At 41.2% G+C, this 26,093-nt stretch overlaps 1 protein-coding gene, 1 non-coding gene and 2 pseudogenes across 11 annotated transcripts in view; all 4 read right to left on the minus strand.

The window, feature by feature from the left end:
* Positions 1-26,093, minus strand: part of Aak1 (AP2 associated kinase 1) — a 188,248-nt gene that overhangs the window by 29,770 nt on the left and 132,385 nt on the right. For 4 of the 10 annotated variants that reach the window (XM_023718382.1, XM_023718380.1, XM_023718389.1 and 1 more), the window contains exons 13-17: positions 21,302-21,640; positions 15,346-15,578; positions 13,754-13,911; positions 9,118-9,222; positions 5,018-5,113 (exon numbers count right to left, since the gene is read on the minus strand). In XM_023718382.1, the coding sequence (XP_023574150.1) occupies positions 5,018-5,113; positions 9,118-9,222; positions 13,754-13,911; positions 15,346-15,578; positions 21,302-21,640 (931 nt within the window). The remainder of the gene's footprint in view (positions 1-5,017; positions 5,114-9,117; positions 9,223-13,753; positions 13,912-15,345; positions 15,579-21,301; positions 21,641-26,093) is intronic. The other 6 variants (XM_023718385.1, XM_023718384.1, XM_023718383.1 and 3 more) reach the window with 3 other exon arrangements.
* On the minus strand, positions 6,942-7,413 carry LOC101575968 (annotated as a pseudogene).
* On the minus strand, positions 19,136-19,241 carry LOC111817479. The gene has a single exon (XR_002821667.1). It is a non-coding gene; the product is annotated as a U6 spliceosomal RNA (small nuclear RNA).
* LOC101575583 lies at positions 23,471-23,891 on the minus strand (annotated as a pseudogene).

Raw genomic sequence — 26,093 nt, forward strand, 5'->3', positions numbered from 1 at the left:
ATGATTAGAATATATTTTATTTTAAAACAGTAATTTTAAAATAATTGATTAAACAATACTTTTTACCAAGTTTTCAGAGAAAAATATTCACTTTTCTATCATACATTAAAACTTTGGGCCACCGATAGCTTCTCTGGCTCTAGTGCACGTAGAAGGCAAAATCCAGGAACAGTCAGCATAGTCTGAGATTCACCATCATGTTCCATTTGATAGTGATGGAAACATACAAATGGTCACTGTTGTGATTTTAATATTGTAGACTCCCTCCCAACTGTTATTTAGAAAATAAAAATGGTCATTAAAAGAAACAAATCACAATTATCTAATGCCTTTTTACCCAGAGGTTTGACAGTCCCTGTATGCAATAAATCTATTTTAAAGGTTCTTAGCTGTGTAAAAGCTAAACATTAGGAAAGTAAACTTAACAAGAAAAATTAGCAGAAGGGCTAAAGATATAGCTCAGCAGTATAAGCACCTGTCTGGCAAGTACAAGGTCCTGAGTTCGATCCCCAGTACAGTGCAAAAAAAAAAAAAAAAGATACTGTTTGGGCTGGGGAGATAGCTCAGTACAATAAGTGCTTGCCTGGCAAGTGCAAGGTCCTGAGTTCAATCCTTAGTAGCAAAAAAAAAAAAAAAAAAAAAAGAAAGAAAAAAGAAAAAGAAAAGAAAAATAAGTAGGACTGCCCCATTGAACATAAGGACCCAAAATTAAAGGTGTAACAGCATTCCCCATTTCCCATCTTTATAGTAATTTAAAGTTTACAAAGAAATTTCAAATACATTATTTTATCTGAACCTCATGCCTACTCCACATGATTAGTTTTTAATATTACCAATTTTAGGATAAGGGCATAAGAATTTAAATGATTTGACCAAAACCATGTAGCTATCCTACTTATTAAGGCCCATGCCTTTTAAGTTCAAATCCATATTTATACATCATTTCCCTAAACCCTAAGCTGAGCTCTCTGATCAAAGGCTCTGATGATCTGGGATGTACCCCAGGGGAAAATAACCTGTGACCAAGGGGCTGAGGGGCTGAGGGGCTGAGGGCAATGGAAAGGTGATGCAGAGCAGGGCAGAAGAAGAGCACTGAGGCCTCACCTCCTCACCAGAAAGTAAAGATACTATCTGTTATTTGGTCCATCCACCATCTATCACTCAGGAGGAGCTGTAAGATCAAAGGAAGTTACACAAAGATGCAAACAGTCGCTTGACTGTTGCTCTTGGACGCTAAGACTCCACGATTCTTATCATTGTGATGGTTGAGTGTGCAAGATGAGCATGTACACAAAATAAACCAGGAAACCTGGCTGGCATTCAAGGTGGGCTAGAAAAGCAAAAGCTGCAGAAGCAAAGGCAAAAGGATGGGAAAACAGGGGCTGGAGAGATGGCTCAGTGGTCTAAAGCACCTACTTGAAACAAGCTTGGCAAAGCACAGGGACCGCGGTTCGATCCCCAGCACCACATGCCAGCCAGACCCGTCCCCTGGTAGGCTGAGCTGGCCACACACACACACAATAAATAAATGTAATAAATAAAAATAAATAAATAAAAATTAAAAAAAAAAAAAAGGATAGGAAAACAGACACTGGACCCTACAGACACTGAACCATAAGCCCTTTCCTTACTTCCCATTTCAAGATGCTAAGAGGGGAGCAGGAATTTTCTTCTGTTGGGGGATGGTACTGAGGCTTGAGGGGCCTTGGCACTGAGCTACATTTCTCTATTTCTCATTTTGAGACAGGGTCCTGCTAAATCACTAAGTTGCCCAGGCTGGGCTTGAACTTGCTGATCCTCCTGCCTTAGCTTCCTAGAGTACTGGGTTTACAGGTGTGAGCCATCGTGCCCAGCTGCATGTAGAGACCTTAATAAAGGGAAACCAAACATACCAGAGGCTGAACATTGAAGTAAATAAAAGCATCAAAGACACAGCAGCACTATGCCACCCTCAGCTGGGTGTAGGGCACCATGAAAGGACAGAGCTGCAGGGTCTGCTGAGCCTAGCTACTTTTTCTATCAGCCCAGGGTATGGCAGCTAAGTGACAATGAAGGCTGTGGCTTCCTTGATTCACCTGGAGAGTAGGTGAGTGGTCTGACCAGAGGTTGGCACAGGCAGTTAGAATACTATGGTGCCAGTCTGAAGTCCGGGAGATGGGGACAGAAATTAAAGTGACTGGGGCCATCAAAAGGCTCTCACCTCAGGTTTTACTCCATTCATCCATCCGATCTGCACATATTCAGAGTGCCAACTGTGTCCAGCTAGATTGATAGTGGCAATGCAGTGGTGAGTGAAATAGACAAGACCCCTCCCTGGGGGTCACTGACTGAGCAAAGACAGTAAACACATAAAACCACACTATGGCTTGATGAATGCTGTGAAGACAAAACACAGAAGGCACCACTGAGAGTGGGTCCTGTGGGTCCACCTTAGGCCTCTCTTCTGGAAAGACAGTATTTAATTAAGCTGAGACTCAAATGTCAAATGACAAAGGTATAGAGCTGAAGGAGAGTCCTGTCAGGCAGAATACCAACAAGTGTAAAAGCTCTCAGGTAGGAATGAGCCTAACCTGCTGGAGAAAAGACAAGACTCAGAGGAAGAGTGCCATGGGATGACGTTGGAGGGACAGCCAAGGGCCACAATAGTTCAGGCCTTGTACAGCACAGCAAGAAGTGTAGGCTCTAAGCCAGGCGTGGTGGCACACACCTGTAATCCCAGTATTTGGGAGGCTGAGAAGGATGATTGTTTTGAGTTCGAGAACAGCCTAGGCTACAAAGGGAGCTCAAGGCCAGCCTGAACACACAATGAGACCCTGTCTCAAAAAAGACAAAGATGAATACAAAGATGAAGACAAAGAAGAAGAGGAGGAAGAGGACGAGGAAGAGGAGGAGGAAGGAAGAGGAGGAGGAGGTGTTATGTTCTGTGATATGGGAATTCACTGGAATACAAAGGAGTTATATGTCTGGTTTATGTTTTCAGCAGACGGGTCTAGTCTGACATTACAAAGAATTCATAGAATTCTCTGTTAAAATATCCCATTTTAATAGACTTTTCCATCAAAATCCAAGAGTGATTGTCTTTTTTTTTTTTTTTTTTTAATGTATTTGGCATAGGGTCTCACTATGCAGCTCAGACTTGTGATCCTCCTGTTTTCAGCCTCCCCAGCACCAAGGTTACAGATGCACACCACGATGCTGGGACTCAGTGTACAGCTCAGCGCGCCCAGTGGCAGCCAGGAATCAAACCCCAGTCCCTGCGCTTGCCTAAGCAGGCACTTAGTCCATTGAACTATCTCACTGTCCCTTTGGTATTAAGGGCACACCAATACCACTCTGTAGGAATTCTCTAGAATGAGAGAAGGCAGACCAGCAGACAGGAAAGATGAAAGCAAGAGGGCAGGATGGCAGCTAGCTGGTTCAGATGCCTCAGATTTGTCTCTACAACCTGGAGCAATCTCAAAAGCTATGACACATGTGTCCCTAGCCCCAAAGGGGCTGATCTAAAGGTCTCCTGTGACACCTGCACCTGGCCCACAGCCTCTCTGAAGCCTGAAGGTTATCTTGGCCACATCAAAGCAAGGTGGTGTCAAAGAGACAATGCTCCACAGCCCCTTTGCCTTGTCCGATTCTACAGCAGGGAGGAAAAGAGGCCAGTGGTCCGGCACAACTTCAGACTGCACACCTTTCCAACCTGCTCGCAACTGCCATTTTAGGTACAGCCAGGCACATCTAAGGTTATAACAGAGAAAAGGTCTCTGCTTGATTTCTTTCTTCTCTTTAGCTAGCCTCTACTGAATCATTCCTTGGTGATTTCAGATACTTTCTGAGCTACACCCAGGTCTAGGAAGGAATGAAGTTACATGCTACAATCTGATCAAGGTAACTGTTAACTTTCCCTTAGAAGAGTAAACAAACTCCCTAAAGATACAAAAGCTGTAGCTTGTCTTAGTAAATGAAAGATACAAACATCAACCAATCACTTCCAATCACGAAGCGAACAATCAAATGCCATTAGCATTTTGGAAGAGAAGAAACACCTATCCATTCAAGGGCAAGATTTCAAAATGGTAAGAATGAGAAAGGATGAGAAAAAAGGAAAAATGAAGCGAAATGACCCACTGCTGCTTTTATGGAGTTGGATTAATTTGTTTTATCAGAAATGGAGACTTGAGGCTGGGGAGATGGCTCAGTAGAATAAGTGCTTCCCTGGCAAGCACAATAGCCTGAGTTCAATCCCTAGTTTGGCAAAAAAAAAAAAAAAGAAAGAAAGAAAGAAAGAAAGAAAGAAAGAAAGAAAGAGAGAGAGATTTTAATTCCTCACCACTACGCTACCCCCAAATAGTACAGTATAGGGAGGAAGACAAGGGGAGCAGAAAGGGAATATTTGGCTGTCATGAATTCCAAACAGAAACACACAATTATTTCAAAAGCTGCTTCTATCAGAACAGGATAGCCATTTCTTAACCTTTCAAACTATCTCCTTAAAAATTAGAGAATATGGCAAATAGAGAGGAATATGTGAACTCCTATAGTCCAACTTACTTCACTGATAAAGGATCTGGCTCAGAAGGTTTTCAGAAGTGGCAGAACATTACTAGTGTATTTTTATTATGTAAAAACACCTTATAAAAATAGGAACTGCACAGAAGTTACCCACAATCCCATTATAACACTATCTCCACTACGTATATTGTTACTTTTATTATATCTTTATAGGTTCCATACTACATCATAATCACATTGTATTCATGTTCTTTCTGATATACAGGTCCTCATTGCCATAAATACGACTAAGAATGAAAACAACACTGCTATGACACAGTACATAACCTTAACTGACTTTATTTTCTTTGCTAAGAGGTAGATGGTACTTTGCAGGTAAGTTTGTGCTTTTTAGACATACAATATAAAAATATGTAAGCCAGGTATGGTAACATACATCTGCAATCCCAGCAGCCAGGAGGTATGGGACATAAAAATCAAGTTGCTTGACCTTCTATCAGTTCTATTTACCTACCTGGTGCATCAGGTACCTGAAGAGGAATGAAAGGATCAGACACACTTAGAAGTGGGATGCCAGAATCCACAGTCTGCCCACCCTTCCTTTTTTCAGCTGGAGTTGGTTCGAGGGAAAAGAGGGCCAGGAGAGAAAAATGAGAAAGTCAAAGGTCATCAAGTAAATCCAGAGGAATTTCCCATCTATTAACCCAACAGCTTAAATGATAGAGTGAATCCAAACTTAGAGATAGATAAAGGGAGAAAGTGGAAACAACTCAGTGAAAGAGCAGAATATCTGAGCTGTACAATGTGGTCCTTGTAACATACGATGAGATGCAATGAATGATCAAACCAGGATATTCGTATGTGTGACCTATTTCTTCCTTAGACACTGCAGAACACAGGCATTTCTTTCAGAATTCCTCCAGGAATTACCATCCATATTACACATTTTGGCATGTAAACACCAGCACATGTGTATAACCACTTCTATGTACCCATTAACCCCTCAGGGTGCATTAGGGACTACATCTTATTGTATTACCATAATGTCTATCATAGTATTAGACAAACAAACACATGGGAAGAGGCAGAAATAGACTTCTTGTCTATTGTGGAGTTAGATAAGCCTTAAACTCTGGACTAAATCTATTTTTCATTTAGTAAACTACAGATTTACAGGAATATGCACTCCCTAAGGAATATAAGAGCTTGAAGAGGTCTTAGAATCTTGTATACAATTTTCTTATCTTCTAGAAAAGAAAACAAGGCCCTCAAATTAAGAGATTAGCCAGTGGTCCACCAGCAGAGCTAGGATCAGAACCCAGAACTCTTTACTTCCATCTTATCATCCTTTATATTGCACTTCAGCATTCAGTGTGCTCATTAAATCTCAATTTATAGTTGAGACTATAAATCCCTTTTTTTTTTTTTTTTTTTTGGCGAAACCGGGGATTGAACTCAGGCCCTTGTGCTTGCCAGGGAAATGCTTATTCCACTGAGCCATCTCCCCAGCCCCAATCCCTTTTACAGTTGTTTTAGAATGCTTTATTTGAACAAATTAGAGAATTACAGCATCTAAAGAGTGAACCCCAATAAAGCTGCCCCCCTAAAAGACACCTCATACTACAGCAGTGCAGTATCACCAACGCTCACACTGCTACCCAGACTGCTCGGCTTTTACATGTCACTGCTGCAGTCTGGATCTCAGACGTCCACCAATGCCCATATATTAGGAGCTCCGGCACCATTGGGAAGTATCAGGACCTTTGAGAGGTGGCCTTAGTGAGAGAGACTCTGGCATCCGGGCTGTGCCCTCAGTGAGGACAGTGGGGCCCTGGTCTCTTCCTCTTCCTCTCTCTTCTGTGCCCTGGCCAAGTGAGCAGTTTTGTCCTGCCACATGTTTGCTACCTTTGCACCACATGCCCAAGGGCATGTGACCAATGAAAACCTCTGCAACCACCAATCTGTAGATTTTATAAATCTAAGATTTATTTTTATAAATCTAAGACTTACAAAGTAGTAAATCTTTAGCTAGGTACCAAGAAACATGCAATCCATATGATCAAAATTGATATACAAAGAAAATACTATAAAAGTTTAACATACAATGTTCTTTTTAAATTTAAAGGGGCCGGCCAAATAGCTCAGCAGAATAAAGCACCTGCAAGCAGGTGTAGGGCCTGGGGTTTGATCCCTGGGCCTGCTATGCTGGGCCCCACCCCTGGGGCAAACTGAGACAGCAATTGAGACTGGGTGTGGTGGCGTGTGCCTGTAACCCCAGCACTTGGGAGGCTGTAAACAGGCGGATCACTACGAGTCCGATCTAGTAGTGAGACCCTGAACACCCTGTAGACCCTTCCCTAAAATACAAAAATAAATAAATAAAGATAATTTTTTTTTTTTGGTGACGGCAGGAATATATCATTTACAGGAGATCTCCCTCTGTCTACACAACGTCCCTAAAGCAACTTCAAGCCACAGTTACTTCTTGGTCCTGGCCCAAAACTGTCTGTATCGCTCGGCATCAAAGTCATCAGTGAGCTCTGGCTCCTCCTCTTTCTTGTGTTGGAGCTGGGCCTCTCGTTTCCGGAGCCTGGCCCGGCGCTCCTCAGGGGACAGGGTGTCCAGGTCCAGGGGCATTGCCAATATGCGCCTTGGCTCCCGGTAGCGGATGTGAATGGTGGAGCCGTCCTGCTTGACAAGAAGCACTGGGTAGAGGCATGTATAGGCCTGGCGGTGCAGGCGAGTGAGTGCAGCCCTGCTGCTGTCTGCCCAGCTTTTGGAAGTATACAGGCATCGGGGTCTGGATGCAGCTGCCTTCACAATGCTCTGCGGTAGCAAGCTACGTAGGCTGCCCACAGCTGCCATTCTCTTTTCGGGCCTGATCTGTCCCTGTGTGACTGAGCAAGTTGCAAACCCCGATAAATTTTAAAACCATAAAACTATAGACAATTTTCTAGAAAAAAATTTACTAAATTTGCCTTATGAAAACCTGAGAAATTCATCTCTCCCCTGCACTAGCAGGTAACCCTGGATTTTTTTTTTTTCCTTTAGCAAGCTCAGGATGCCTTAAGGGCAAGTCTGGTTAGGCATGAGGATCTGGGGATCGAACCATAGCATCCTGAGATTGACTGCTTTTCTTAGGCAGGCACTTAAACAACTGTGCTAATGGGCAGGGCCCACAGGTAACCCTGGGAAAGAGGCTCTGTGCCTCTGTGCCCACAGTAATAATGTGGGGAATCATAAACTAATTTCAAGGGCTGTCAGGATAAGAAGAGCTCATGCTCAATACAAATGGCAGACTGAGGAAGATGTTTCCAATACATAAGTAAAGCTCCTAAAAATTAGTAAGAAAAATGGTCATCTGTTGAAAACACTAAAGGATAACATTTTAAGTAATGAGTGATTTAAAATCATTTAAGTATTTTAATAGCTATTACATAAAAAAGCTTAATGCAGATATTTTATTTTAAAAAAATGTTTAGTGTTTGGTAGTTCAGGCTTGTGTTGACTGAATTCACTAGGTAGCCCAGGGTGGCCTTGAACTCACAGTAATTCTCCTGCCTCAGCCTCCTGAATGCTAGGACTATAGGCATGGCCATCATGTCCAGTTGTAATGCAGATAGTTGAAAAGTAACATTTCAGAGCTTTTTTAATGATTAGGGGAAATGTGACAGATTTATTAAGTGAAAAAACTAAATTTTAAAATATGAATATACTCCCTGGTACAGAAATAAAATAAAATATGAAAAATATATATGTATCTCAGAGTCTTAGGTAAGGCTTAAAATTGTACATACGCATACGCATTTTGCTGAGATATAACTTTCATCAGATTCATAAAGGTACCTGCGATCCTAAAAAACGTTAGTATGTTCCCACTGCCTCGAACCAACAGTGCACATGCATGAAGGCATGAGCATCCCAGTGGGCTATGTAGCATCAGACAACGGAGTTCAAATCAGAGCTTCCCAGCAGCAAGGTACACAGATTATGGCCCTGTCATGAGCATGTTAATGCCTCACAGACATCAAGATGGTAACCCTGTGCTATCTCTTGGTGGTGAGCCAATGGGAGATTTTAACTTTCTTCCCTATAATATACTTTTATATGATACACATGTAGAATTTGTAACAAAGTATATAATTAATAAAGGGGAAATAGTCTTATTTATTGCTTCTATAATTAAAAAACCCAACCCATTAAAAATACCTTCCTCATCCCCAAAGCAAACATACACATAAACATAGTTTAGGGTCTCTGCTATCAGACAGAAAATCTAATTCTTAGAATTCCAGAAGTTATCTTAAAGAACCTGTGCATTGACAAGCGATCACCAGAGTGTTGTGCCTCAAATTTAGCAATAGTCCTTATGCCATGCCCTGGACTAGTGAGAAGAAGCCCTGCACATTACTGCCAGATCATTCCCACCACTTTCACTGAAAGTGATCCTGGCTCTTCCTCTATTCCTTTTTGATTGACAACTGCTGAAAGAGGAAAAGGAGGAGTTAGAGCCCAGGATGAGTGTTCCCTGGAGAGCCAGTGCTACCTGTGGACAATAAAGATGTGCAGTGAGAAGAGTGAGTCTCTAGTGTCTCACGTATGCTCCATACTCACCAGTTCCAGCAGAAAATGAAGAAGTGGCAAAAGTATCACTCTGGGTCGACAGGAAGCCTGGGATCAAACTCTCTGCTGAGCCGCCAAGCTTGTCAGGATGTTTGCCTGAAAGGACAAAGCAATGCTACGCGGTTCATTCTACTAGAATCCTGAGAGGCTCACACACGACAGGGGGCAGGGCAACCTTGGCCTGCCTTCTAGACTAGACTCTTACTGCAACACCTCAGCTACTTGAGGGTCCTTGTTTAGTCACCGAAATAACTAAGAAAAGGAAGAAAACTCTTCAGGATCAAGAGACTTCTGTCACTTTTACAAGATGAGAAGAGCTCTGGAGAGGGTCATGCAACAGTGAACTCTGCACTACTGAACTAGATGCTTAAAAATGGTTAAAATGGTAACTGCTATGTTATGTATATATAACTAAGATTTTTAAGGTAAGGAAGTGAAAACAAAAAGAAATGAGAGACCATAGAACCTTACAGTTCAAGCGTACTCCTCAGGTCAGAATGTCTTCAGCCCTCAGCGGGAATCTTACTTTATGTAACTCTAATGTGGCGATGATCTGTGTTCCATGTTGGAAGTAGTTGGGAAGTGGGGAGAGGGAGCAGTGGAAATGGCAGTGGTGCGACACCAAGAAGGAGGCTACATGGCAGCAGTGTGATGTGAAAGCCCAAAGAGATGGACAGCAAGAAGAGGCAGGAAATTATTAAAAGCAAGAGAAAACTGGAGGGCTAGATAGGTACAAAACACTAGTTTCCAGTATCCGTGAAGGTATTTCTGTTTATGGTCCAGAACAAGAACTGGTACAAACAACAGCAAAAGTCAGTTACCAAAAAAAGTCAAGCCCTATGTCCTCATGGGTTTTTAAAACATTGCTATAAAATAACAGCCAAAGCCACTGTGATAGATCAATAGTTCAAATCACTCAGCTGGTTCTGACCATTTCTTTATTTTATTTTCTTAAATAAATGGAGGACACTCCTTTCCAATTATATATTGGAGAATTTTTCCCAGATGTATCTATTGCTCTGAAGTGTATGTTGTGTGTGTGTGTGTGTGTCTTGCCTTCCATATTAGATTGTGAATTTTGAAGGGAAAAGTGTATCTCTATAAGTTGGCAGTACTAGGCATTAAAACCAGGGCCTTGTTCATGCTAGGCAAGAAATCTACCACTGAGCCACACTCCAGCCACTTTTAGTATTTTCTTTTGAGACAGGGTCTTGTCAAGTTTCCCTTTTGCATCACTCTCCCAAGAATTTGGGATAATAGCCATGCACTAGCACATCCAGCCAGAATTTTATCTGTTTACAAAACCTCTCTCTTGTGTCAATCAACAATAACACAGAACTATGTTCATAGAGATACAGAATCCATGTGAAGGCACACACTTATGGACAAACAGTCACTATGTTCTGGGACAAGAAACCCAATTGTGAGGAAGAGGAGGTCATCATAGCTCTCCAAAGAGCAACCCAGCTTGATGTCATTATCCTGTTTTATGTTCTTTTTTTTTTTTTTTTTGCTCTGAATGCCCTCAGGCATGGTTTGTCTGGCTGGAGTGTTGTGGGAGTCGAACTACAGCAACCTGAGGCTCACAGCTTTGTGGAAGCAGCCACTTAAAGAACTGAGCTATGGCCAGGCACCCCTGTTTTATGTTCTCTATGGGGAGACAGGGAAGGGGACAAGAGATGCGGGGGGAAGGGGGAAGGAGATGAAAGATGCGCTGCATACATGCACCAACTCCCCAAAATGAATCTAAGCATTATGTACTGCAAACATGTGCCGATAAAAAATAAAATAAAGTAAAATCGAGTCACTTGTGTCAACTCTAACAACAACAAAAAAAGTGGAAGCTTTGCAGGAGAGTGTTTCAGTCATAGATTACATATACATATCTGTTAACAAAAGACTCCTAGACCCACAATACTGCACAAGGTCACCACAACTGCACACAAAAAAATATTCCTGCAAGGACATCTGTCCAGCATCTGCCTGTTTAAGTTCAGACTGATGTCACCCTTGTTATTAATACTTCTAGTAAAAGATTACTGTTTCAAAATATTTTCTGTAATTTCTTATTTCAAATTTAATAATATTCACTTAGGGCTGGCCAAATAGCTCAGTGGATTAAAATGCCTGAAAGCAGGCGTAGGGTCCGGGAGTTCAATTCCTGGGCCTACCATGCCAGCCCCTTCCCTAGGGCACGCTGATATGACAACTGACACTGGGCATGGTGGTGCACATCTGTAATCCCAGCTCTTGGGAGGCTACAAACAGGCAGATCATTAAGAGTCTAATCTAGGAGTGAGACCTTAAACACCCTGTAGACCCTTCCCTTAAAAATACAAAACAACAACAAAAAAATCATCTCTTGCCTCAACTTCCTTAGACGTGCTCATGATTTCTTATGGCACATATATTTCCACTGTAATACGATTTTTATCTCCAAATAAATATAATTATTCTTTTTTTGGAAAAGTGTCTCTCCTTGCTGCCTCTTACACCAGGTCATTTCCTGAAGATGAAAAGACTCTGAGAAGAATAAAAGCTGGCTTGTATGCACACCTTGAAACCAAACCTTGGAGGGTTAAGCCCAGGCCAACAGGTGACAAGTGCATCCCTCTTTCTTTCTTTTCTTTTTTTAAAAATATTTTTATTGAGAAATAGCAATGAGACAGTTTCACAACTGATTACTAGTACATTTTCAATAATTAATACATTGCATATTGTTCTTAGTAGTTATTCATTGTACAAGATGAAGACCTGATATCCTGTCTCAAACACTATTAGAACAAACCTCTCCATTGAATTAAGAGAATGGAGCTGTATATCTATCCTAACTATTTTGAGTATACAGATACAAAATGGTCATTCATTTGTATCCCCTTTTTGATTAGTTTTGTCAGAGAAGGGCATTCCATTGTCATTTAAATACTGTAGGTGCATGAATTCAGCAAAATATCCCAATATAGTCCAATAGTCCATAAGAGTAGTGGGTTTTCCATAAGACTGTCAATGTCCGAAGTTTTTGACTTGAGCCTTTTAAAGCTCAGCATATTAATATGGCTTTACTTTTCAAACTTCATTTTCATACTTTTCTGCTGGATGGTTAAGACCAAGATAAAGCAAGACCTATAAAACAAGATATGTAACTTTTGTAACTCATAAGGTCAGTCAAATCACCTCAGGATTTAACCTGAAACCCTGTACCTCAGTTTGTAGATCCTTTGTCAGTGTCAGCCATGTGGATAAGTCACGTCCACCGCTTGACCAATTTGCTCTCTGTGAAAGCTTGAGAGAATGTGACTCTCCATGTGACTCTTCTTAGGCATACTCTACATCATTGATCACTTTCCTCTGTGGTCCCAAAATCTTGATCAGAAAATTTGGGATACAACTGAGTTACAGGATGTTACTGTACAGGTTCTCCTATTTTCTGAGTCCTTACTGACCTTGAAAGGCTATGCCCAAAATGTCGGCTGTCCTTGTAGCCCTTCTTTTTCTTTAATTTTTGGTCTGCAAGCTTAAGCTGTTAACCCTCCAGAAGAGAAGCTTAATGATATTATTACCCTATAGCATAGGTAGTTGAGTTTAACCTCACTATAAATGAACTCCATTCACCAATTAAAAGAAACAGACTGGCACAATGGATTAGGAAACAAAATCCAACAAGCTGCTGTATACAAGAAACATACTTAACTCATAAGGAAATTCATAGGCTGAAAGTCAAAGGATGGAAAACAATATTACATGCCCCAGCACCTCAGAAAAAAACAGGGGTAGCAATCCTGTTCACACCCCTCTTTCTAACCCCTGCCTATTCCTCAGTACAAAAAATTCACAACCAAGAATCACAGAAAAAGACTTGAGTGGGAAACGCTGCTTAAAACTAGATTCTACCTCATGCCAGTTATAATGGTGCATCAGGAATACAGGTGATGTAGGTAAGGGTGTAAGAAAAAGTAACCCTGCTAGTACTGCTGGTGGAAAGTAATCAGTACAGTCATCATGGTGATCAGTGTGGAGGTTCCTCAAAAACCTAAAAAGAGAGCTACTATCTGATCCAGCTATACCACCCCTTTATGTACCCAAAGGCTTAAGACCTGGCTACATGTGTTTATTATGGCACAATATGCAATACACAAGATACGGAACTAGCCCAAGCGCCTATGAACAAGTAGGTGGACAGAGGAACAAATTTTACCTATACACAATGGAGTATTATTCAGCCACAAAAAAAGAATAAAATTTTGTCATCTGAGGAAAAGGGATGGATCTGGAGATCATCATGTTGAATCAATAAACCAGACCAGAAAGACAGATACTGCATGTTCTCCCTAGTACACAGAATCTAAAAAAAGATGACAGGAAAGAAGGAAGAGTATTATTAGGTAAGAGGAAGAGAATGTAGAGGGGTGCAGGGGCACCTAACAAAGCAGATGAATATGCTCAAAATATACTATACAACTTGAAACCACTTCTTCCAAAAGGTGAAACTAGGGGGCAGGGTGAGGTAAGAAGGGTGATGGGAGAGAAGAAATGATAAAATATTATGTACATATAAAAATGAAATGCATTAATCTGTATAGGCAATATGTGCAGATAGGAAAGTAGGGGGAAAAAATGACTTCCTCACCTTCCCCTAGCTTGGCAAAGTCCTTGTTTAGCAGTTCTTCAGCTGTGAGCTTGGAGAAATTGTCGTCATCAAAGGGATTCCATGTAGAACCTTCTGAAGGATTACAGACGTTTTGTTGGGAGGTCCGAGGAGAGCCTGATGGAGTGGTGGTTGCAGACCTAGGTAGGTTCCCACCCCCATGAAATAAAAACGCATATAAAAGTTGGACAAGACAAAAAGGGCCAAACTACTTTCTCTTGGTCCCAGGGTCAAATTCATTTGCATCAAAACATCATTTTTTCACTGTGCTTACCCAAAAGGTCTTTCCACTATGACTGAAGTTTCCACATACTCCCTTTTCTATGCTGTGAAACAGTCTTTTCTTTCATGACTCCTATGTCTTCCACTACTTCTTCAATCTCTGGCTTACTTTTTCCAGTCTCATCCGCAAGGCCCTTTGGCTTAGGACCCTTAGTAACATGCTTTAGGTCTGTGGTGACGGTAACACCTACCACAACAGATTTCTGAAAGGCTGGGACTAAGGTCTGCTTAGGCAGCCTTTCATCCTTCAGGATCTAGTATGCACAGCACCAAGAGCCACCAGCACAGGGAGAAATGAAGACAGCTGCCACCATTCTGTATAGCATTATTTTTCTTCTAGAGTTTTGTTTTTTGTTTTTTTTTTACTTAATGACTTTTCAACTTTAGCATATAGGGTGTGAAACTGCACTTAATCAACCCTTATCAAAATCTACTTTGTATCAGACACAAAGCCAACCACTGTGTTTAAAAGGATGACTAAAACAAAATCCTCATCTTACAGAACTCAGGCTATGTCAGCCAGATATACAAATAATTAATGATTAAGCAATGTGATACTTGCTCCAAAAAAATCAGATAAAATGATGTATCAAATGAAAGGTCAAAGAAAAGATTATTTCTGATGTGGATCTTGAAGAACAAATGAGCATTTCTTCGGGGGACAAGGAGAACAGCAGTCCCAGGAGAGGGCACAAGTTAAGCCAAGGGTTTGTGAAGGTGGAAAGCGGTGAGTCCATGCGTGTGAATAAGAGGCCTTGCTGAGGTAATCAGTGGGGTCAGGTATCATTCTATAAGCAACAGGGGCAAATGAAAGACTTTCAGCATGGAGAGGCTTGGACAGATTGAGAATTTGGAAAATACTATACTCTGCAGAGCATGGAACAGATTGGACAACAGAAACAGTGGGCCAACTAGGAAGTTATTTCTTAGGGTCTGTCCAGCATACATGCAAATGCATGCTTCACACTGCAGACAATGCATAGCTTCTTTCAAACACAGATATACAGCTGGGCTTAGTGGTACATGCCTGCATTCTCAGTACTCGGGAGGCTGAGCAGGAGGATTGTTGCGAGTTTGAGACCAGCCTGAACTACAAATTGAGCTCAAGGCCAGCCTGAACTGCACAGCAAGACCCTGTCTCAAAAAGATAAAAAACAAAAACAACAAACACAGACATGCACTACTACATATGTATGTACACACATATACTCTTATGCAAAGAACTACACAGTAACAGCTCAGGGCAGATAATGCCCACAAGGTAAGAAGAACAAAGGGGAAGCACCACATACTTGGACTTATTTAGACTGGCCTCAGCTGCAGCTGCCTGGAGCAGCTGGGTTGATTTGCTGGCAGGGACCCCAAAGACTGCGCTGTGTGTCACATCACTGAGAATTCTCCTGTGCCCAGCCCGCTGAGTTTTGGGAGATGATGGAGGAGTGAGAGATCCAACTTTCTGCCCCTGGATGGTAGGAGGTGGGGTTGTCTGAACCTTTGGCTGTTGTCTTACAGGGGCTTGAATCTGCTAGGGAAAGAGAAAGAGTTTCATTTTTTTTTTAAAGGAGGAAAACGAAAATAAATATATATGCGTAACAAAAAAATGCCACATGAATGCTAACACAGGACTCAAATGACTAAGCTTATTGATAACATCCAGAAAGACAAAAACAGGCTCTGATAATCTGAGCTATGACTCAGACTGATACCAACAGGGTATCTGCCAGGCATTTACACGTAAATTGAGTCTTCATGAACATCAACATATAGGACAACCACATGAAATTTAGCTGAAAGCTTAAGGCTGCAGAAGATATTCTTAGCTCAAAAGATCAAGACTGCACCTGAAAGGCCCTCTTCCTGCTTCTGGGGTCACAGCAGTTGTTCAAAACGCTCCCACAGAGCAGGCAATTAATCTTACCATTCAGAAGCCGAAAACACACTTCCAGTTACAAGGCATTTAAGCTGAATGGTTTCTGCTAAGTAGACCTGACTCTCTGCCATCATTGAGGCTGCCAGTAAGGCATGAATCAGACAAAATCCTATTGTGACTGGAACACCGTAGCCCTTTCTTCTCTTGTTATTAAAGCTCTTCATTTCATTGATAGGATGGGGCTCAAGATTTTGTTTCTGTAGCAACCTCTGAGAAAATGTACAACACTGGTTTAGCAAAATTTGCTTGTTTGATTCTTCAGTTTAGGAACATCACTGAAGAGCTAGCAGAAAACATAAGAAAGAAGAAAAAAATATATATATATATAAATTTTTTTTTTTGGTGGAACCAGGGATTGAATTCAGGTCCTTGTGCTTTCCAGGTAAGCACTTATTCTGAGCTATCTCCCCGGCCCCCCAAAAAATTGTTGGATGATTACACTAGTAACACAAGGACTCCTAAAAGGAATGAGTGCCCAAATTAAAGAATAATTAACAGGTGGGGGCCTCCTTGTGACTACATGCATGGTCCTTCAGTATAAGCCATCTGTATAAAGTTAAGTCAACAACAACAACATCTTCAGACAGGTGCCTTTCCTTAATTCCACCAACCTACAGATAAAATGACTCAGGGCAGTGGCGAGCTGTCCCACAGCTTTAGGCTGTTTGTCATCACTGAAAGCTCTAAAGGGTTCAGCATCACTGACATAGGCTATCAGATGCCCCAGGATTTAACCATTTCTTCCCCTACTCCCTCCTTTCAGGTTGGCAGCTGCCTTGACAGGACTGCCCAGCTCTCACATTCCACTTTTACAAAGGCAGGTCTTGAAAGAGTGGAGGAACCACCCTCTGAGTATCCAGCTGCTTGGGTCAGGACACTTACAACATAGGGAGAGGCCTATCCTCATGTGGTCCTCAGGACTTGGAACCCTCATGTACGTCTGCCAGTATACCAACCACTGCACTAACAGACCAAATGATAAAACAGAATGTTTTAGTACCAATCAAACTAAGATGAGAAGGATGATAACACAGCTGCCCTGCTGAGGCAGAAGCAGAATGCTCTGTGAAGACAAGAGCTCTGTGTCCACGAGATCCTGTAGGGATCCAGAGCTGCACCCGCCAGCATTCCTAGGGCCAGAGGGCTTTCCAGACCTCATAAGACATTCATTACTCTGAAAGGTACACTTCATTGTTGATCCCTTTAGGATGAAGACTCCAAAATACTTGGAGAACATTTTCCCTCCTCTTACCTATTCTCCATATGCAGCATCCCAAAGAGCAGAAGCCTTTCCCCTACAACAGCAATTTTCTACAAGGCTAGTTCCCAGCCTCCCATCCCATGCTGGGGATGAAACCCAGGGCCTCTTGCATGCTAGGCAAGCACTGCACCACTGAGTTACATTCCCAGCCCTGCCACACGTTGAACATTTCCTTTATTTACTCTTTTTAAATGTTTATTAGTGCATGTAGGCAGTACATGACATTTACATTTATCTTAGGGAGCAGGTACATGTACACAATACACTTTCTTTTTTAATTCCCTTCCCCTCCTCACTGGCCTTGTCCCTTCCATCTGTAAATCCCCTTTCCCCATTTTCATTATTATTGTGCTATTATTTTTTATTTGTAATCTATGTTTACATTCATTATGGTATTTGGTACATGTACAGATACATTTTAAATCTTTTTCTTCCACTTTCCCTCAGGTTGAACATTTCTAATCTGAAAATCTGGAATTCCAAATGCTTCAAAATCTAAACCTTTTTGAGCACCAACTTGATGCCACATACCGAAAATACCACACTTAACTTCATGTGACAGATGGCAGTCAGAACACAAGTGCACTAAAAATCCTGCATAATGTTATCTTCGGGTTTTATGTATAAGTACATATGAAACAAATGAATTTTGTGTTTAGATTCGGGTTCCATCCCTAAGACATCTCATTTGTGTAAACAAATATTTCAAACTATAAAACACTTTCAGTCCCAAACATTTTGGATGACAGACACTCAGTCTGTAACACAAAGCAGCTGCAATATGTTTGGCTGCCGCTCACAATAAATCTGTTAGGCAGTGATATTTCCATTTTAAATCCAAGAATGTAAGCTGAAAGGATCATTAAAGATGAGGCTTCAATGCCCACGCTTGAGGAGAGGACACAGCACCCACTGAAGCTAAGTGTTCATCAAGGTCACAAAGTGAACTGGAAGAAGAATGCTTGCCTCCTGACTGACTCTCAGGACTCAGCATTGTGATACTGCCTCATGGAAGGACAGGTTTAGGAAGGGAGGGGGACAGATCATGGGAGAGATAAGAGGAAGACTGACACCTATCTTGCAGAAGACTTTGAAAAACACAAATTATGTGAATACAAAAAGTTAGAATACAGGGTAGATTGTTCCATTTCACCACTGTAGTTCTTATCTTGGTGATGCCTTAAGGATGCCTTTTTTTTCCTATTTCACAACGCTTGTAATATTACATGATAAGCATTTTTTCCCCATATGACTGTAGACTTTATGACCATGATTTATAATAGCTGCCAAGTTGGGCTCCTGTCCAATTAGGTGGTTTCAATCTTTGGCCTATAATCAATAAGAATGTAATGAACAAAAAAAAAAAAAGAATGTAATGAACACTGATGGCAATGGCCATTTTCCCTTTGCCAATTATTGCTTCAAGACGCCACAGGGTGTTCTTCAAATTCATTTGCTTGCTTCTCTGGTTTGTTTTCCTTTTTTGCTTTACTGAAAATGGAACCCAATGCCTCACGCATGCTAGGCAGGTACTCTACCAGTGAGTTAAATCCCCAGGCCCTCACGAATTAGTGACACAGGGACAGCAAAGCTGTATAGTTCTACGGTTCATGGCTGAAGCACAGTCTGTTCCTGTATTCTGTATCCCTTATTGTCCAAAGCAACTACCCCTGAGCACATCTCTCAAAGTGCTTTTTGTCCAGGAAACATAGAGATTTATGCTTCATTTCTAAGAAAGTGGACACTTCATCTGGGGAAAGCGAGGGGAGCTTCACAGAAAGTGTAGTCAGTATCAGTTGGCCAACTCATCACCCTGGCCAAGTATCTTTTCTCGTGGGCAGGTGGGGTAGGGGAAGACATGGCCAAGGGCCACAGGAAAGCTCTTTATTGAAAAAACATGGAAAGTGTCATGAGCTTGTGTGTCATCCTTGTGTCTGGGTCATGCTAATCTCTGTATTGGTCTGATTTTAGTGTATGTACGTGCTGCCAAAGTGAACACCTGGATAAATATCTTTAAACACAGGTCAGGATTCTTTGGTGCTTATGCTGGCTTTGTTACTGTTATTCTGTATGTCTTGAGCAGTCAATTTCTAGTCTAGGCCTCCATTTCCAATTCCATAAAATCGAGAGACAAAACTGGATAAATAAGATCAATTCTAAACTAGGCAAGGTGGTGCATGCTTGTAATCTCAGCACTCTGGGAAGATGAGACAGGAAGACCATAAAATTGAGCTCAGCTTAGGTAAATTAGCAAGACCTTGTCTTAAAATTAAAAAAATTAAGAATGGCTTGGAGACAGTGGTATTGGGTTTAAGCCTCACCTTAATTGCTCAGGTACCCCTCCCTAAAAAATAAAAAAATAAAAGAGCTCTTCTAGCTAGCTACTTTACGTAATAATTTTTTAGAAAAACTTTATCCACTAACCAGGAGAATATTCTTTTATTAAAAATATAGAGTACTACAACTCTTGCTGCACAGGTCCTGCTTTACCTTGGTCTTAACCATCCAGTAGAAAAGTATGAAGACGAAATATAGGAAGTAAAGCCATGCTGTTAAGTTGAGCTGTGGGGGACTCGGGTCAATAATTTCTGACATTGCCAGTTAAACAGAAGACCCAATGCTATTATGGGCTACTGGACTCTTTTAGAACATTTTGCTGAGTTTACACACCTATAATATTCAATAACGGAACTTAGAAAAAATGGGGTATACCGATGAATGTCCATTTTGTATCTGTGTATTCAAAGTGGTTAGGATAGATATATAGTTGCATTCTCTTAATGAATAGAATGATTTGTTCTAATGGTGTTTGTAAATAGGGTCTCAAGTCCGCATCTTGTACAGCAATTAACCACTAAGAAGAATATATGCAGTGTGTTATTTGTTGAATCTGTACTTCCAATTTGATTTGAAACTGTCTCATTGCTGTTTATCAATAAAATTTAGAAAAAAAAATAGAGTAGGGGCCTGGGAGATAGCTCAGTAGAATAAGTGCTTGCCTGGCAAGCACAAGGGCCTGAGTTCAATCCCCGGTTCTGCAAAAAAAAAAAAAGAGTAATTCTCTACCGCACAACTGCTGGAAGATTACTGTTTCAGGAAGAAAGGTATAAAAAGACACTGGACACACACTTAGCTGAGATTTTAAAAAGATACCCTATTTCTGGTATTGCTTCCTTTTGAAGAGATGGAGGAGGTTTTCTGGTTTAAGATGGAGATACAACTTTATTAGAAATCAATCCTCAGAAAGATGGTGTCTCACCTTTCCTTCATTCATCTAGTAGTTGGACTTCCCTAGGAATAAGAGAGTAGCTATGATGCTGTATTGCTAGATATGAACATTGTCTTTATTAGTATAGAATTTTCTAGTGTGATCACTCAGAAAACTATGAGTCTAGCATAAAGGTCCCTTATTAAAGGCCAAAGCAAGAATGCCTGAGTATGCTAAAACCTAGAGATCAATCAGGAGGGGGTTCTGATGCTATAGTCAGCCATTCTCCAGAAGTGAATACACCTGACTTCTAAACTGACAGGCTCCTCCAGTGGATGGACTTGCAGATACTCACCGTGCCATGGTAAATGTTATCAGGCAAGCAGACCCTTGAAGGTGCTGCACGCTAGACTCAGCTGATGTGCCTAGTAAGGCCATTTGACACAAAGAATAAACACACCAGTGCAAGGACTCAGCATAAAGGCAGGAGCCTAGGTAAATCTCTAGAGACTAAGAAGGGCATAATGGATCATAGAGGCCCTTGAAGAAGTGAACAAGATTAGTTCTAATCCTAGATCCTTGAGTGTTCCACAGTGGCACTGACAGAGACATGAACAGCTTTTTCCAGTGATAAACAAGATGTCCCACAATCATTTTCTTGAAAACTACTTTCTGTATGGAATACCTCACACTGTTCTTGGATGTAGTAAGGAAAGATCCAATATTTTAAGCGGTAAGATGAGGAGGCAACTTCACTTGAGTCAGAGGGCCCCTCACAGCTGCTCATTCCCCTGGCCCTCACTACACAACCCTCTTCTGGCTCTGTGCTGGGCCCTGGCTACTTCTTACCGCAGATTCCTGGGCAGGGGCTGGCTGCGGAGCTGCAGCCGGCTGTGCCTGGGACTGCGGCACCACCACTGCAGTCTTGGGCTGCAGAGCAGCCTGCTGAGTCATCAGCTGCTGTTGGTGCAGGGGTGTGGCCAGCTGCTGCTGCTGCTGCTGCTGCTGCTGCTGCTGCTGCTGCTGCTGCTGCTGCTGCTGCTGCTGCTGCTGCTGCTGCTGTTGCTGTTGCTGCTGCTGCTGCTGCTGGTAGAAGTTCTGTATCAGCTGCTGCTGAGAGCCTGCCTGGGACACCACAGGGAACTGAGCAATCGCTGCTTGCTGGCTTGGTGGATGTACTGCCTGAAACTGAGCAGGAGAGGGCGGCAAGACATAAGGAGAGCAAGAACCTGCCGCAGAACCACATTCATAAATGACATTATTGAATGTCTCAATAATGAGGGAGACCAGCACTGAAGGCAAAGGCAAGGGTAGGCAGTGGTCTTTTTGCCGGGCCTAAAAATTCTTGACAGGAACTTCCGGGACTTAAAATAAATCCAGCAGCACCTTACACAGTGAGGCCTTTTCTACCACACTCGCCTGGCCTCCGAAGTAGGCTTCCAGACCTCGCCCTAAAGCTCCCCAATGAACATGTGACTCTATGACAACAGATGCAAGTAAGTGATTAACCAAAGACAGAAGGAATTCTTCCAATAAAGAGTCATTAAGTAGCCAAGATAAAAATGATTCCCTGCCTGAGCACATGCAGCAATGAGGACACTGAAGAGTCTTCCTCAAAATTATTGTCCAACAGCTCTATCTTTATGAAACCCAACCATACATTCAACATATTTAGTATTCTCAATGATACTGTGTCTCCCTCCCTCTTCCCACAAATCTTCGTCTTTAAAATTGGTGGGGAGGGTCTTCCCAGCATTGCCAAAGCTCATTTTGAATTTGTGGGCTTAAACAATTCTTCTGCCTCAGCCTCCATACATGGTCTGCTTTATTTCATTTATTTACTATTTTTTGAGAGGGTCTTGCTAGGCTGCCCAGCCTGGTTCTGAGCTCCTGGAATCAAGTAACCACCCGCCTCAGCCTCCAAGGTCCCTAGGGCTATGGATGCACACTGTGCCATCTTCTGGCACATCTCATGTTTCTCTTATCCCCTCTTCTAGGAACTATGTGCCACATGCACACAAGCAGCACTCAAAACATGGGCCTGTTCTAAATAAGGTGAATAAAAGATACGATCTTGCTTTGGAACACTCTAAATTCTGTCACTTCATTATAGAGTTGAGAGGATACTGTTTATCTTCTCGGGCAAAGTTGAAGGGCTAACAAAAAAAGCAAAAGTCAAAATACCTGCTTACTTACAATAGCAGAATGCTAGAAACGACTCAAATGTTGAGGCAACTGAATGAACTACGAGAAATCCTGAAAGGCATCAAATGGATACTCTCAAGTTGTAAACAGGAATGAGGGCTACCTCTACTTAAGGGTTAAAGGGGATTTTGTACATTTAACTCTTAAACCATATATGATATACACATTTTCCCCCCATAATTTTATTGAGAAACATAGCAATGAGACAGTTTGAAATTAAATTAGGACAGTTTCAATAATTAACACATTGCATACTGTCTTCCTAGTGGTTATTTGTTGTACAAGATGCAGACATAATGTCCTACTTACAAACACTATTAGAACAAATCCCTCTATTCACTGAATTAAGAGAATATAGCTGTATATCTATCCTAACCATTTTGAATACACAGATACAAAATGGTCATTCATCTGTATCCCCTTTTTTTTAGTTCCGTCATTTAAATATTATAGGTGCATGAACTCAGCAAAACATTCCAAAATAGTCCAGTAGTCCATAATAGTATTGGGTCTTCCACTTGACTGGCAATGTCAGAAGTTGTTGACCTGAGTCCCCTACAGCTCAACATAACAATATGGCTTTACTTTTTATACTTGGTACTTTCTTTTTTTATTTTATTTTATTTTTTTTTATTTTTTTTCAGAACCGGGGATTGAACTCAGACACTTGCGCTTGCCAGGGAAGCGCTTACTCTACTGAGCCATCTCCCCGGCCCCTTATACTTGGTACTTTCTAAGGAACATATTTAATTAGATCTTTGGAGAGCTTCAGGAATATAATTTTTAATAAATTTTATTAAAAGTATAGTTTGGGAAAACAATTTTAACCTTTATTGTTGTTACATTATATACATGATAAAATTAAATTACAAGGCATATAACTGAACAATAAAATTCTTTATACAAAGTATATTTAGATACCTAAATACAATCTGGTTTTGAAAATGAAATCATATATATAGTTGTATTCCTAAGTGTGTTGAATCCAAAGCTATACGAGACTCCTGAAGGTGCAAATCCAGGTACCAACAAAGACACTTTTCTGAATTCCCATGTTTTACCGAGCATCAAAAACCACCAATCTTTTAGTTCTTTTCTTGTACATTATTCTGTATCCACATTCTCTACATCTGATTGGATCCCTGGATTTAATTTCATTTTCTGTGTGACATTCTTCACAGATATATATCATTGGCTGCTGCTTTGGGGGTTGAACGTCCTGTTGAGTGTCCATTGTTAGTGCCTGATCTGGGCAACACTGAAGAGGTTCCCACTCTGGCGTTTCTCGATGTACACATTTTAAAAACAAAATTAAACCAAAATTTTATTTTATTTTTATTTTTTTGGCACTGGGGATTGAACTCAGGACCTTGCACTTGCCAGGCAGGTGCTTATGCCACTGAGCTATCTCCCCAGCCCTAAACCAAAATTTTGAAAACAATAACTAAAAACCAAAAACAAAATGAAGCAAATAAGGGCCAGCGAGATAGCTCAGTGGACTGAGTGCCTGCTTAGGCAAGCCCAGGGACCTGGGTTCGATCCCCAGCATCACAGGCTATGTTGGCCCCATTCCCAGGCACGCTGAGCTGGCCACCAAGTCTGGCTACCAAGTGTGGTGGTGCATGTCTGTAATTCTAGTGCTAGACAGGCTGAAAATAAGAGGATACTACCAGTCTGAGCTGCATAGTGAGACTATGTAGCAATTACATTAAAAAATAAAAATAAAAAAAACAAACCTGTGGAAAAAACTCATAGCTAAACTCCCCAGGAAATAATATGCTAAACATTCTAAAGGGAAAATAAGTCCTAAATTTGTTTTTTAGTGATCATATTGGTATGATTATCCTGAAACTAACAACTAATTAATTAATGCTGTTAGGTATCAAGAGTCTCAGGTAAGAAAGACAACAGGACTGGGGATTTAGCTCAGTGGCACAGCACCTGCCTGGCAAACATGAGGTTGTGAGTTTGACTCCTAGTACCAAAGAAACAAAAACACAACAAAGTTCCAGAAGCTAAACAGAAATCCTATAATTATAAATCCTTAGAAATATAATAGAATTCATGTGTACTGTCTAACAAAACAGATTTCCCAACTGTCCACTAAAGTGGACTAGATAAAAGTGAGTATCTCTAGCACCAAATGGAGGATTTTTTCTTTTTCTTTTTTTTTTTTTTTCTTCTTTTTGTGGAGCTGGGGATTGAACTCAGGCCCTTGCACTTGCCAGGCAAGCACTTATTCAACTGAGCTATCTCCCTGGCCCCCTACTAGCACCAAATGATGGTTTCTAAATAGTTCTATCGAAAACCGCTCCTTAGAGAAATGGATGCTTTCAGGGTGAGTCTCAATGACACCAGAACAAGCAGTGATGGAATCATTAGAGGGAATCATTAGAGACTCCTGGAATTGCATCCAAATGACCCAGAAAACAAGTTGCTGGAGTTTCTTGGTACCAAAAATAAAACTCAGGGCCTTCTGCTATGTCAGGCAGATGCTGTGCCACTGAGCTATATCCCCAGCCACCAGAAGACAATCTGAAGGGCCTTTCCCTGGCCAAAGTTAGGCCAATTTGAATATCAAAATCAATACTTTTTTTTTTTTTTGGTAGAACTGGGGATTGAACTCAGGCCCTTGTGCTTGCCAGGGAAGCACTTAGCCACTGAGCCATCGCCCCAGCCCCAAATACATTTTTAAAAACTGCAATCTTCATGTGTGCATCTTTTTTTTGCGGAACCAGGGATTGAACTCGGGCCCTTTGCATCTTGTACTATAAATAACTACATTAAGACAACAATATGCAATGTATTAATTATTGTAACTGTCCTACAAATCTGTTTTGAAACTGTCTCATTGCTACTTCTTTCTCAATAAAATTAATATAAAAACCCTGCAATCTATTGAAAGATATGGAATACATTAAAATCCATAAACTTATGCTAACACAAAATAAAAACCTCACTGTCACTGTTGGATTGTGCAGTGAAAAAACCCATTATGAAAAGTTAGAAACAAAGGGAATGGAGCAAGCACTTCTTTTGCCTTTTCTGTACAAACTACCACAGGACAACTAAAGAGCTGATGAAAAAAGGTCTTCGTAGGAAAACTCCAGCTGCGAAATAAAAAGGGAAAGATAGAATAACATTTTACTATCCCTGGTAAATTGATACTTAGGAAATAATCAGCAATGGATGTTAAGCTAATAAGGAATGCTGAAAAAACAGATGAGACAGACAACACTTAAACACACTGGTCTTGATGTCAATAAAAAACAGGACAAGCACTGGTCTCCCACTGTAACAGATAAAAAACACAGAACTGAACACTGAGCAGCCTTCAAGAAATTAACAATTTACAGAGAGGATACAGGGACATCTTAGTAAATAGCACCACAAGACAACCAGGCCAAACCCAGAATGTCAAAAATGCCTCAGAACA

Source organism: Octodon degus, unplaced genomic scaffold, assembly GCF_000260255.1.
Source record: "Octodon degus isolate 3935 unplaced genomic scaffold, OctDeg1.0 scaffold00058, whole genome shotgun sequence".
In the NCBI taxonomy this organism is placed as follows: Eukaryota; Metazoa; Chordata; class Mammalia; order Rodentia; family Octodontidae; genus Octodon; species Octodon degus.